Source organism: Barbus barbus (assembly GCF_936440315.1).
Source record: "Barbus barbus genome assembly, chromosome: 40".
Taxonomy (NCBI): domain Eukaryota; kingdom Metazoa; phylum Chordata; class Actinopteri; order Cypriniformes; family Cyprinidae; genus Barbus; species Barbus barbus.
This window is the reverse complement of record NC_136718.1, coordinates 16,206,526-16,221,381: the sequence shown is the minus strand read 5'-3', so window position 1 is coordinate 16,221,381 and position 14,856 is coordinate 16,206,526. Positions and strand designations below refer to the sequence as shown.

At 35.2% G+C, this 14,856-nt stretch overlaps 1 protein-coding gene across 5 annotated transcripts in view; it reads left to right on the top strand.

The window, feature by feature from the left end:
• Positions 1–298: 298 nt before the first annotated feature.
• The window catches only part of LOC306859604 (ankyrin repeat and SOCS box protein 8-like), a gene marked incomplete at its 3' end in the record, with an annotated part of 30,632 nt that continues 16,074 nt past the window's right edge, over positions 299–14,856 (top strand). Inside the window, exons 1-4 of one of the 5 annotated variants that reach the window (XM_079400717.1) lie at positions 299–385; positions 1,877–2,061; positions 2,136–2,240; positions 3,754–6,017. In XM_079400717.1, the coding sequence (XP_079256843.1) occupies positions 1,933–2,061; positions 2,136–2,240; positions 3,754–4,389 (870 nt within the window). In that variant the 5' untranslated portion in view covers positions 299–385; positions 1,877–1,932. Of the gene's footprint in view, positions 683–1,876; positions 2,062–2,135; positions 2,241–3,753; positions 6,391–6,977; positions 7,034–14,856 lie in introns of those variants that run through there. The other 4 variants (XM_079400715.1, XM_079400716.1, XM_079400718.1 and 1 more) reach the window with 4 other exon arrangements.

Here is a 14,856-nt window from a genome sequence, read left to right as displayed (position 1 = left end):
TTGTAGCAAAGTATGGCACTTCTGATCAACTTGATGCATCCTTGCTGAATAAAAATACTATTTTTTTAATGACCCCAATGAGTTTTGAATGGTAGTGTTTATGCACACACAAAAATGTGTATATAATTAAAAAATCATATAAATATGATCATTCTCAGACTAATTTATCTGCTATTCAAGAGGGTACATTTTAATATGAACATTGCTCGAAGGCAAATAAAGTTCATTTCTAGATACAGCCATCTCAAAACCCATTAAAAATACAACTCGTCACAGTAAACTGTGAATTTAAAAAAATGTACTGCAACAGGAAAACAATCAACAGTGTGAGAGGGTGTCATTCGCTCAGGGGCCCTTCGTGTCTATATTTGGCAGGAACAGTACGGTATGTGAAGAATGGCCTCTCACATATACAAACGCGCATAACTAATTTTAGCCGTATTTCTAGCCGCATTTCCACGCTAATGTGTTTCGCCGATGAAAACAGACGGATAAATGGCGTTTTAAAATTGTTTGTCACTTCCTGTCGTGACGTCACAGTGTTTGTGTTGAGCGCTGGCAGATTAGCCACAAACCTGCAGCTGTTTTCATTTCCTGCAGGTACCGTTTTAATAATTAATCGTCTTCTATTACAATTACGTATTTGTTTTACTCGAGCACTTGCGTCTAAGAAGATCCAGAGGTAAGAAAATATGTCATTTCACCTCCCGGGTGTCGAAACTAGCTCCAAACGGCTAGTTCACTCCGGTAGGACACATACCGAAAGCAGTAATAAACATAAACAAAAAAAACCCCATTTCATTTAGATGGAGCCAGATATGTTTGTTGAATGTCACTATAGAGCTGTCATGTTTTAGACTTTATTTGCTTGTGTTTCTTCGCTAGCTGATCTTTCATGCGACCTTTAGTTAACAGCATGACAACAAACGCAACAGCCGCTTTGCTTTATTTATTTGCGTGACTGTTGCATGCATGCTTTGATCAGTATTTATAAGACGGATCGAGTGGGGCAGGCACCTGCTACACAAAGAATAACTATATTTTGTTAGTATAATGTCTACAGCTTGATATATATATATATATATATATATATATATATATATATATATATATATATATATATATATATATATATATATATATAACCCATTAGAGTATTACCTAGATGGAGGAACGAAATTTGTCAAATTAAATATTAATGTATGAAGACATGTTTCGAAAAGATACATTACCAGCCCTCATTAAAATATGGACAAATAAATATAAAATTGAATGTATGAAAAAGGGATTTTGGAAATAAAGTGAAAGATTAAATAAAAACAGTAATTAATATAAATAAAAGCAAAAATCTATAAACAACACAATAAAATAAAACAAGTAAAACTATTATAAAACATTCAATTTGATGTACTTTATTTGATTAATATTCATTTATAGGCAAATTGGTGTAAAAATAAATTACAAATTTTGATGAGAAGTTAAGCATTTATTTATAATGTATTGCTTAAGTTATTTAATATTTGTTTATTAGTTATTTATTTATTTGTTTCTATTTATTTAAACATTTGCCAGGTTATTATAAAAATAATAATAAACTAATATATAACATAAATATGTATTTGTATTATTATTTAAACATTTATAATTTGTTTAATTTATTGAAATTTATTCTATTTATTTTGATGATTTTTTATTATTATTATTATTATTATGAATATTATTAAATAAATTGTAAATGTGGCAGTAAGCATATCCCCCTTAACATAAATCAGTAAAGAGTTTGAGTGATTGTATGATTCCTAATGCAAATATATTACTTGTTCTATCAACTTTAATCTCATTAATCAATTTTCTTTTATTTTTCTCGCTTTCACAGCCATCTCATTTTGGTGCGGAGTCACCCGGTCTGGGTGAAATGTCCTTTAGTTCCACATGAGCTCTACTATGTGGTACATCATGCAGAGTATTCAGAGCAAATACTCATTGTCGGAAAGGCTCATTCGAACCATAGCTGCCATTCGCTCCTTCCCACATGATAATGTGGAAGATCTTATACGCAGGGTGAGTTGTGTTACAAAAGCTTCAGAAAGCGTTTCATATATTGCGTATTAAATGAAAACATGCTGCTTTTACAGGGAGCAGATGTGAACCGGATGCATGGCACACTGAAGCCGCTGCACTGTGCCTGTATGGTGGCTGATGCTGATTGTGTGGAGCTTTTACTGGAGAAAGGTGCCGAGGTACAGCGTAACAAGAATCATTCTTTTATGAGTTTGCAAACTAAAGTCACTTCCCTAAATTCAGTGTTTTGACAGTTTAAAAGTAAAGCGTACAATTTTGGTGCCACTAGTGGTGGAGAAAGGACACCTTTTATTGTTAGGTTGTTAATGGGTCTGTGACAAGTAAGCGATTAAAGGTCTTTTCAAATGTAGTTTAAAACACGTCAAGTTATATGTGACCCTGGACCACAAAACCAGTCTTAAGTCGCTGGGGTATATTTGTAGCAATAGCCAAAAATACATTGTATGGGTCAAATTGATAAATTTTTCTTTTATCCCAAAAACCATTAGGATATTAAGTAAAGATCATGTTCCATGAAGATATTTTGTAAATTTCTTACTGTAAATATATCAACTTCATTTTTGATTAGTGATATGCATTGCTAAAAACTTAATTTGGACCGCTTTGAAGGAGATTTTTTTCAATATTCTGATTTTTTTGCACCCTCAGCTTCCAGATTTTCAAATAGTTGTATCTCGGCCAAATATTATCTGATCCTAACAAACCATATATCAATGGAAAGCTTATTTATTCAGCTTATTTATTTAGATGATGTATAAATCTCAGTTTCAAAAAATTGACACTTAAGACCAGGGTCACATTTATGTTTTTATAACATTTTGAATACTTGTGAGAAGAATACACATCGTAATCTTTATTTTACAAAAAGTTATTAAATATATTTTTCAAGGTAAAAGTTAATTTAAATTATTTTATTTTGAGGGAGTTGTGGGGGAGCACCACATGATATTTTGAAACCCTTTAAACTAACCTTGACTTATATTATTTTTATATATTATTTTCTCTATGGCATCATTTCCTGTTTAGTTTTTTTCCCGTTTAATTTTGCTTGTTGGTTACAGCACATGACTTTGATTTGGCAGACAAACGTTTTTTTAATATTAATGAGAAATGAGAATGCTTTATTCAAATATATGTACATTACCATTCAAACTTTCAGCAAGGATGCATTAAATTGACATTAATAATGTTGCAAAAGATTTATGCTGTTGATGTGAACTTTCTATTCATCAAAAAATTCTGAAAAACATTTATCATGGTTTTCTCAAAAATATTAAGCCCATCTGTTGTCAACATTGATAATAAGAAATGTTTTTGAACATCGCATTTTCTGAAAGATCATGTGACACTAAAGTAATGGTTGCTGAAAATTACATTTTGCAATCCCAGAAATAAAATGCATTTAAATATCTGTTCAAATAGAAAACAATTATGTTTTAAACGGTAATAATTCTAATATTTAAATAGTAAAATTGAAATATTTAAGTTCTGTCTTTACTGTATTTTTGATCAAATTCTTTTTTTATTTTTTTATTTTATTTTACCCACCCCATACTTTTTTTTTCTTGTGGCTTTTTTCTTCATTATAGTATCAGGAAAGATGCATCAACCCAACATACATTTTTTACTTAATTTTTGACAGAATGTTAACCATCCATCTCTCTCGCACAGGTAAACGCCTTGGATGGCTACAACCGCACTGCCCTGCATTACGCGGCGGAGAAGGACGAGGGTTGTGTGGAGCTGCTTCTAGAATATGGGGCCCAGCCGAATGCTCTGGATGGCAACAAGGATACCCCACTGCACTGGGCCGCCTTCAAAGATAACCCTGAGTGTGTACGGGCCCTGTTAGAGAGCGGCGCGTGCCCGAATGTCCGCGATTACAATAACGACACACCCCTCAGTTGGGCGGCCATGAAGGGCAACCTGGAGAGCGTCCGTGTGCTTCTGGAGTATGGCGCTCAAGTCCACGTCACCAACCTAAAGGGCCAGACGCCCATCTCGCGGCTGGTGGCGCTGCTGGCTCGGGGCCTGGGCACGGAACAGGAGGAAGAGTGCCTGGAGCTGCTTTGCCGCGCCGCGGGGAGGTTCGAGATCCGCAGGGCTGACGGCTCTTTACCGCGTGAGCTCAGTAAAGATCCTCAGTTACTGGCTCGACTCACTAGCCTCGTAGCCCAGCCGCCCTCGTTGAGAGCCTTGGCACGCTGCGCCGTTCGTAACAGCCTGGGAGTTCAGTTCCTCCCATCTGCGGTGAAACAGCTCCCGCTTCCAGAGTCAGTGAAAGAATATGTGCTCCTCAGAGACTGAGCGAGAAGACTGTGCTTAATGTCAGACGTGGAGTAGGTAGATGTCTTCTGTGAACGTGATTGTAATCAGACTGCAATCTGAAGTGTGTCTGTCCATATACAGTGGGTGAAGAAGTGAGGAAGTTTCATGTTCAAACAAATTCAGATTTGAGTTGCTTTGGTGTGGAAAAATATTGATCTGGTAGGAGAGAGATGTCAAAAATGCACTTATGAACCCATAATGTCAAAATATCAGTAGATAACAATGTGTTAAACACTCTAATTGCAAAAACAAGAAAATAATTAAAAAATATGATTTACCAGTAAATCCTATGTGCACACAAATAACACTTTAATGGCACTTATAAGTTATAATTCTATATTAAATGTATTTCTTTCTATTTGAAGTTAAAGTTTTTATTTATGCAGTAATATTTTTTTTAAGACAACTAAAACCTTTAAATTTTAAAGTCAAATGAATCATTTTATGAGGCTTCACAGTCGTCAAAAATAATCCTGGAAATATAGGTGACATTTTTCAAAAATATAGTAAATTCCCCCAAAGTAACCTTGTTATACATTTGTTTACTGTTCTGAAACCGAACAATGTAAAAACACTTCATTAGATTTCAAAACAATGTCTATTTCTGTCCATCTATCACATTCGTAATCATGAATATTTCTTTTGAAAACTACCTGGTTTAGAGTCTTGGATTGTATTACTTATTTTGGTGCTGATGATTGCAGAAAATGAGCTGCATTTACATTTGAGATGAAAACATAGCAAACCTTAACAAGAATATTCTGTGTCAGTAATGGGAATGTTAATTTTTTAGCTTCGCAGTGTCTTGTAAGCATGATCATTCCAGACGCTGGCAGACGTCTTCAATGAATTCATGTCAACACTACTAGTGTCACATCTTGTGAACCCCCACTGATTTTTTTCAGCTCTGTTGTTATATTGCCTGATTAAGACGTATGTAGTGCTCACATATAGTTTTATGCATGCAGACTAACCAGTAAAAGCCTCCATGCATTGTTCAACTGTTTTACTGCAGTTTTTTTCTTCAAAACAAGTGAAATGTGAAGGTGATTATGAACACATCATTTATTTGCATTCTCAATGACATGAAACTTTAGATGAGTTCTGTGTATAATTTTAACCAGTAGAGGGTGCAGGAATACCTCATGATATAAAACAGTCAGTTAAAGCTACAGAATTTTGCCATTTTACCTTGTTTGTAAAATAATACAAATCATGTTCTAATTTTTCATGACAGAAAAAGACTGTCAAATATTGGACCTTCAGGAAAAGGTAAACCTTATATTTACTTATAATAGCTAAATAAACAGAAGTCGTATTTTATATTACTTAGCAAAAATGTATTAACATTTTCTGTACTTTACACTGAGTTTAAAAACGCTCTCCGTTAAAGCCCTGGTTTTGTTTTCTTAATAGGAAATTTAATAGCGAGGAGGAAGCATACTTTAATTGTGTACATTTTGCTTCTTAACTTAAGCAAGTGAGTTTGTGTTTTGCATCATGCTGTATTTAAAGTCCTGTCTAAGCACAGGATGTCCTCTTTAAGAGAATGTAAATCGGTCAGGAAGGAAACTACAGTAGGACTGAATAAAGGCCCTATGCAGCTCACCTTCCTCTGCTTTCAATGCCGTCACCTTCAGTTTACATCACAGTTTTCATCTTTATCATGGCTTTAGTTAATGCACAGCAAAATCAGTATGATACACTCAGTAGCAGAATGACTGACTTGGAGTTAGTAAGGCTGGGATGGGAACAAGATATTGTTCATGACAATCTAAGGGTATGGATGATTAAAAACATTGCTTCCTTTTTTTGCCATTTTGTAATACAAGGGATGAGGAAACACTATTAAAAGTGCAAAGAAATTGACTGTACAATCAATTTTAATAAGATTTTTAAAACTATTTTCAAACTTTCTTCACTAACACTTAACTGAAACTGGGAGCAACAGAAAGCAATATATTAAACGAATTAAACATGATACATTCTGTGATTCCAGAAATTTCAAGAACTGTATGTCCTTCAATATAAATAGTTTCTGAGAGGGTAAAAATTCAATATTTCAGTTTACAGCTTTATTCATTTTAATAATTTTTGAATATTTTAATTTTGATTAGAGTTTGATTGTTTTAATATAGTAATATTAATGATCTTGAGAACCACTATTCTAAAAGAAGACCGTACCCTACAAAGATTTATTATTATTTAGGAGGATTTAAAAAAGGTTCAAAAGTCTTTAGGAAAAAAGCATGGGATTGATATTGCAAATTAAATTACAAATGAAATTTTACTTAGATCTATTTAAGAGTAAGAACGTGATTTTCATTCACATTCATAGCAATATTCAAAGTTCGTGCCAAAATGTTATAGTAACATTATTATAGTCAAAAATAAACAAGCTATAGTTTCTTAATCATCTTCACAGAAAAAAACAACAACAAGCATCAACAACGTGAACATTAAACAACCAACAAGTTGACAGGATCGTAAACGTCCCATCCCAGGTGAGCGCTGAGGGATTGGGGTTGTGTGACGCCAAAATCTCGCGAGACTTCACAGGGAGGGGCGTGTCAGATTCCAAGAGACGATAGAGAGAGAGAGAGTGGGATAGTGGGGCGCTGTGGTAAGTTTGTAAACATTCTTCTTTTGTCAAAAATGTGGAATCGATGATTGTCTTGATTTGAAACAACGCCCAATTGTTATTTATATCCGTTAACAAGGTTTGTCTGTGATCAAGAGTAAGTTTTATGAGACTGAGAGGCTGTCAGTGGGTTACAGCGGACGCTGCAGCTCGGTCAGAGCTCTTGACAAGCGAGAGAAGAAAATCTCAGGGACCGAAAAGTGCCCCTAGCGTCATTTATTATCTTGTATATGTATATACCATATTACTATATACTATAGCGTTTTTAATTTTCTGTCTATATATACGTTTTTTGCTTATATAAAATGACAAATTTGATGCCAGGGTCAGTTTGTTTGCTTCAAAGTACTGTTTGCATACTTTTGTTTCTAGCGGGGGGAGTATGAGCGGCCTGTACGTTCTAAGAACGTGAATTCCATTTTTTGAGTGGGACTTCCTTGCGCCAATGGGACGCAGCTAATAATCGTGATTGACGTTTATTGTAGCCAAACAGCGATTCGATATTTTTGATTGACGCGCCTGTGACCAATCTGAACGAGGTTGGGGCGGGCACATGCGGGAAAAGGCTGGCTTTAAAGTTGGCGTGTTCGCAAGACATCAAGCTAGCATGGGTTTGCTAAATAGTTAGCGACATTTATTTTCGGCGAGTGCACTAGCAATGAACGTTATTTTTTGGTGTATTGCAGCAACCCAACATAGAAGGTAGAAATTGCACATTAAAGTGTCATAAAACTATGTATAAAACTAAGCTCGGCAACCGTGCCTTGTGTTTTTAGTACATTTCCATAAAAGTTCTATTTTTGTTGTTTACAGAGACAGTCATGATTTGAAGTAGGATGAATTGCTTTTCATATTTTACTTTTTTTCAACTAAACTCTTTTCTAAAAGCTTTGCAGTAATTACTGTTAGGTTAAAAGATTGATGTTTTTTTTTTTTTTGGCATGAATAATTGTGAGAATTATAAAATCACAAAACTCGCTGGCAATTTAAACAAACTAAATTTGTTTATGTATTGTTTGTTAGCTGTATGAACATTATATGAAACAAGCACCTGCTGTTGATCGGTTTGTTATCCCATGAAATTGTTGTGGTTATTTGTCCATATAAGTCAGATAAAATAAGATAAGATAAAGACATCTTTGCTCATAATGCATCCAGTGTGAAAAGACACCTCCTAAAACAGCTGATTTCATCTGAGCTTGTGAATGTCCCATCTTAGACCTGTAAACACCATCTGCATGTCTGAGGACCTGTAATTGTAGATATAGGTCATCTTCACATGGCACTTGTTGAATTCCAATTATGTTACTCTTTGGAATGACTGTACGTCTCCTTATAATACATCATCCTCTCAGTAGACATATTTGCTTGTGCACTAGTGAGCATTTTTCCAGCTGTTACAGTAATTGCCTCATAGCGGTTAATAAGAGCTCAGAGCCTTACTTGTTACTTTCACCTCTGCCATAAGGCATCTGCAGCGGTTAACAATGTGTTAAGTGAAGACGTTTTACAGGAAGGAACTTCATATGCCAGTTTGACGTCTTTCATATTATGAAATCGGCACTGTTTGTGACTGCCAGGTCGTTTGTTGAACCACTCTAACCATTAAAAGTCAGAACTGTGATTGGAGGCTTATGTTATGATTATGTAAGTTGTCCTAGCAACAGTTGTATTCAGGATAATATAATTGACAACAGATAATGATAGTTGCCCGGATGCATCAATAGAGTAATAAAGCAGACCAAATAAAGCTGTTTCAAATATCCAGCAGACTGTTCAAATAAAACAGACAATAAGGATAAACTTCCAGCCTTGCTTGAGTTGATTCTGGGCATCTGTGCTCTTCTAAAGTTATGTAATATTTGGTCTGCTCTAAAAGGTGTGCCAGGCTCATGAAGTTCTGTGAGAGAGCTCACAAAAATTGAGGGAGATACTGCATAGTAGAAATAATGAATGGACAATGTGGGTGGCTGGAAACTGTTTTCGTCCAGTTTTTGGCAAGCACACCGGTGTGATGGATAGCGCTGATTTAGGAATCATTAAAATATGATATTCGCATGCCATCATGGTGCTGTAATGTTTAGAGAAACAGCAAAATATGCCAAAATTGAATTGGTATGTCCATTATAATGTAATTAGTAGTGATCGACCGATATTGATTTTTTAAAACCGATACCGATACCAATTATTTGCATGTCTATGTGCCCGATAACCGATATGCAGAACCGATATTTATTTACTGTTATAAAGTAAATAAATGACTGCGTGAAGTAAGTCCATACTTCACTTTGGTTTTTCCTCCTTTCAGTCATCTTAACAAAATTTTTTTTGAGAATTAGCAGTCTTTCATGCAGGGCTCTAGACTCATTCTTCCCACTGATCTCACATTTGCGCACGATGACATAATTTGGTTGCAATTTGTTTTTTGTTTTTGCTACAACATTTGATTAATCAATGCATGCTGATGAACTTTTATCATAGTTTATAGTTATATGGTAACGAAAGTTTTCAACATTCAACTCGTTCTTTTTCATCTGTATTATTTGTGATTTAAATTTTGTGAACAGGAATTCCTTTTTTCGTGTGCTTTTTACTTTCAAATTTGCGATCTTGGTGTCACATTTTACAAGAAAAGATCATTGTCTGTTTTGCTTATATCTATACACCTTTAACTTTTTAAGACTAAAACAAAAGATGGATTCATTGTTATTCTTAATTAAAAAGCGCAACAACAATAAAACAGTAAGTTGACAATGACAAACTCTTACATAACATTTATCAACAAAAACAAATAAGACAAGGCATGGCATAGGACACATCACATGATGTACTATATACCTAGTATATTACAGAATGTTTAGCAAACTCTGAGGAAGCAAATACATATTAATATATATATTTTTTTTAATTAAGGAAAGCCTCCATAGCATAACCTGAGGTAAACAGCAAAGATAACAAGCTTCTCAAAACGAAAACAAAAAGAAAAGTAAAACTAAACTGGCTGTAGCTGACAGGAGTTTTTTCTACAAGAATACCAGCATGTTCACCTTCTCTGGTTTAAGAAGCGGTCTTTTACTTTAGTTTGAAAACAAATCCATCCGTTGCGCTCAGCGCACCTTCACGCTCGTGCTGACGCGGCGAGTATAAACCAGGCTCTACCCACTAAGCGCTCGTGCTGAAAGCACCTCTCTTCACGTGATCAGTGAAATCTGACTCCTGCTATAATGTGCTGCGGCTGGCAGCGCGCGCTGTATGAAGCAGACGCTTTGGAGCAGCGCAGACCTGGCACTCGTACAAATGCGACCACGTCAAATTTTAACTCGCAAACAATTACCATTTTGGTCGCAGTCTAGAGCCCTGTCATGTTCAATTTAATCTTCGTATTACAACAATAAAAAAACATTTTATTTATAAAAAGCTTTAGCAGCAACACTAATATTAGCAGTAAGCAAAATGAACATAGAAAGTCTAATGTTTTCAAATGGAGAAAATAAAGGAAAGGAGTCATATCAACTTCATTTTTAAAAACAGTTTTTTAAGCTGTTTAATAGGATAAAGAGTGAAGAATAATTCACTGGATAATGTTAATTCACGGAATAATATTCTCTGGAATATTGGAATATAACAAGCATTGTATTTTATTGCATTTCTCAACTGGCATGCTCTAAATTATGCTGCTGACAGCGCGGTTTATATGCCTTTACACAGAACTATAGGCTACTCAAACTGCGATCGATCGCGGAGATAATAAATAATTAATTTCCATAGAGTTGTATTAATTTAGATGTTTATAAACGAAATAATGGTTATATAGTAAGTGTTAATACAATTTAGGGTGCTTCAAAAAAGTGAATCTTGTTAAAAGTTACATGCGGTGTCCGAGCTGAGCATTTATTGAGCATCAACCTGCTGAGTGAACTGCAATATATGAAAGCGGCTTCACGAGACTAATGATGAGCATATAGACAACAGAGAGAGAATTACATTCAATGCTTTTCTTTCCAACATGCAATCATTCATGGCTGTATTATTTAATTCATGCAAAATTACGTCTTTATTGGGAGAGGACTTGACGGATTATCTATGTGACTCCGACTTCACGAGACTAATAGACCACAGAGAGAATTAAATTCAGCGCTTTTATTTCCACCATGTGCTAATTCATGGCTGTGTTATTTCAGGCAAAGTTATAGCCTATCTTTATAGGGACAGGGCTTGACAGAGTATCTTATTTATCATATTTCTTAGAGCCAAGTTGCATTTAAACTATATATCAGGCATTTATGTAATACATCTAATTTGTGCATTAATGCCTGTAATATTAAATAGTTTACTAACTACAGCAAATCAAGTACCTGCACGCAGTTGCTGTCTCGTCTCCCCTCAGATGCGCTGCAATTGCGATCCTGCGCGCAATTCTGAAAACGTCCACAAGATGGCGGTGTTTATCGGGGAATCCGATATTACAAAACCGATATTCGATTATGGAAAAATGCTTAAATATTGGGAAAAATATCGGTAAATCGATATATCGGTCGATCTCTAGTAATTAGCCACTCTTTCAGAACATTTCTATACTGACAGCAATATATCTTGATATTTTTCCAGCCTTTTAATATAATCTTGATGTTTATTTGCTCTGAAATTGCTTAAAATGTTTTTGCAGTCGAAATCATAGGAACCTTCATTTTGACCATACGCTGTAAGATGCAAAATATGGTGAACATACAATCTAGATAATAATAACAATGAGATGTTTTTCCCATTGTTTTACATCAAAGGAACACAACATTTTTATTTTCATTGTTCAGAAGTTTGGGGTCTGTAAAAATTCTTTAATGTTTTTGAAAGAATTCTCTGCATATACTGTATTTGATAAAAAATACAGTGAAATATGTAAATATTACAGTTTAAAATAACATATTCGATAAATTTTAAAATGTAACTTTTTCCTGTGATGGCAAAGCTCAATCCTCAGCAGCCGTTACTCCAGTCTTCAGAGTCACATGACCTTTTAGAAATCATTTTAATAAGCTGATTTGCTGCTTAAGAAACATTTATTATTGTCAGTGTTGAAAGCTGTTGTTATGCTGCTTAATATTTTTGTGGTATATTTAGATTTTTTTGACTAGAAAGTTCAAAAGAATGACATTTATTTGAAATCGAAATCGTTTGTAACATCATAAATGTCTTTAATGTCACTTTTGACAAGTTCAGTGTGTCCTTGCTGAATAAAAGTATTGATTTCTTTCTTTAATTTCTTTCTTTCTTTCAAGTTCTGACCCCAAACTTTTGAACAGCAGTGTTTGCACAGTTATTACACAGCTATACATGAATGAACAGTAATATTTACCTGCATATGTTTTTATTGCAGTATTTCGTAGGGACTGAAACAAAGGTTTTTCAGTAATGATGCAAACAAGTCCATTTGAATCAGTGTCGCATAACATATTGCCAGCAGCATAATTGCAAATACATCATGGACGTTTTATATATTTCTCTAGGCAGGAGAGAAGATGCACTGTTGCCATTTTGTTGACTTGTAGCATGTCCAACATTGTTACACCAGCAGTATGATCTGATCTGAGGAGGATTATGGGTTTACAGAGGGGGACTTGGGGTCCACTCCACATTGTTCCTAGCAGAATACAGGCCCTGGGGACTGCATTGGGCTACATTGTGTATTTCATCACCATGGATTTAGCACCGGGCACACTGCAGACATGGATCTAAAGTTTCATTTGTTCCATTTTCCAAAGCTCAGGTTCGCTAAGGTTACATAAATCCAAATCAACCATAAAACACACCCGCACACTAGATCCCCCCATCCCCGAAACCATCCGCGGGACCCTTGGCCTTTACCTGCGAGTTACCGAACACCCTCCAAAAGCCTTCGTTCCATTCTCTGCTCCCTGCCCCACTTTTCCGTCACTCCCTTTTTGTGGGGTCTCCCTTACTCTCTGGCAGCTCACTCTCCAGATTCCTCATTCTTGGCTCCAGCTGGAGCTATTAATACAGTTTGTTTTGTCAGTTTCCTAGCAGACAGCATCAAACAGTGCACGCCTGAGGCAGATTATAGCCGGACCTTGCTACACCGTCCACCTGCTGAGTAGGAGAAATCCAAGTTAACAGCAGGATGCTGTTTGTCCCTGTGTCGAACCACTAAGGCCCAATTGATCCTGAGGAACTGGGCTGTGAATTAAAAAAATGCATTTCACAGAGTTCCCACAGTCGTGGAAAAAAATCTGGAAATGTGAATTTGAAAAGTCAGGGAAATTAAGGACATTTTAAAATGTCTTGGCAATTTCTATAGTCAACAATATAATTCTCTAAAATGTTTCACAGTTTAAAAATAGTTTTTTTATATTTATATAGTCTGTCAAATAATTTTTAAAAATCAAATTTTTATGACTGCTAATAATGTTAGCTCCTGTATCATTTGCTGTGATTCCTTGTTTGCAATTTTGAATAAAAGCAGCGTCCTCTTAATGATTCGATGCAAATATAAATGTAAATGCGAAAGTCATTGAAATCCATTGGTCGGAAAGTGTGGGAACCCTGAATGTATTGCATTTTTAAAAACTCAACCTAGTACTGCCAGCTGTCTTCCTGTTTAAATTGTTGATGATAGACAAACCCAGCTGTTCAGTTTATCTTCAGTAGTGCTATCAAAGATGGTGGCTGTTGTCAGAGCTGGGGCTTAGCAACAAGCACTCATGCAGAGATATGTGGTTCTCATGTAGGAGACTCTGGTTGAGTCTGAATCTGGTTGATTTTTACTAAAAGACTGAAACCAAAATTAAAGTTTTTATTTATTTGTAACCAAAAATAGGTTTTGGTAATTGAATTTGGGAAACTTGGTATGCTGTTCAGGGTTTCATGTTCTCAGGTGATAAACAACATTGTAAATTTCATATTTCTTTCACTATTTAACTTAGAGTTCCTTTGTAATTGTTTGTGAAATTTACTAGCAATTTCTTTTTTTCTTTTTCAATTTCAATTTCTTATTTTTTTTTGCATTTTGCCTTTATTTAGATTAGACTAGTTTGTTTATCTACAGTATGTTGAGTGCACAAAATAATCTGGCTGACACGATTAAAACACTTAATTGGAAAAATGCTCATCAAAGATCACTGTTTTGATAATTGGCCCTCCCAAAACTATTTTGGCCAAAACCGAAAATTCTTTTTTTGTTGGTTGCTGAAATTTTGTTATATCACAGATTTATTTATTTATTTAGATCTTTTTAGGTGCACATTGGTTTGTTATAATGCAAGCATTTTGAGATGTTAAGAAAATGTTGTTTCATTAATAAGTTTTTTTTTTAATTGAGCATTCGTTGGAAATAATTAAAGCATGTATAAACATGCTTAAACAGACTTCAATTACAAATGCTTCCCATGCTTTTATATTGCAAACATAATCTTAATCATAACAGGAAGTGGTTTTAGATTACTCCAGAATGTCTTTGTGAATAATCCATCAAGGCTCTATTTTTGTTTTGGATGGTCAGTTGTAGCACACATTGACGCAGGTGGCCCGATCTCTGTTTGGCTCATTTATTGTGCAATGGTAAACTTCAGACTCCTCCATGAGTGTGCTCTCTTAGTTTGAGGCTTACTGAAACGCGGACACTTCACCAAGTGTATAACGAATGGGTGATTCTCATTTGTATATGGTTTCTCTGTGCGTTTCTCTGACCAAATTGTCTGTGTGTATTGCAACCAGACCGAAAGCTCTGGCACCAAGCTGTTGGCTCACTTGTAGAGTGTGTGAGGTCTGCAAGGAATCAAGCTGCTTAGCTT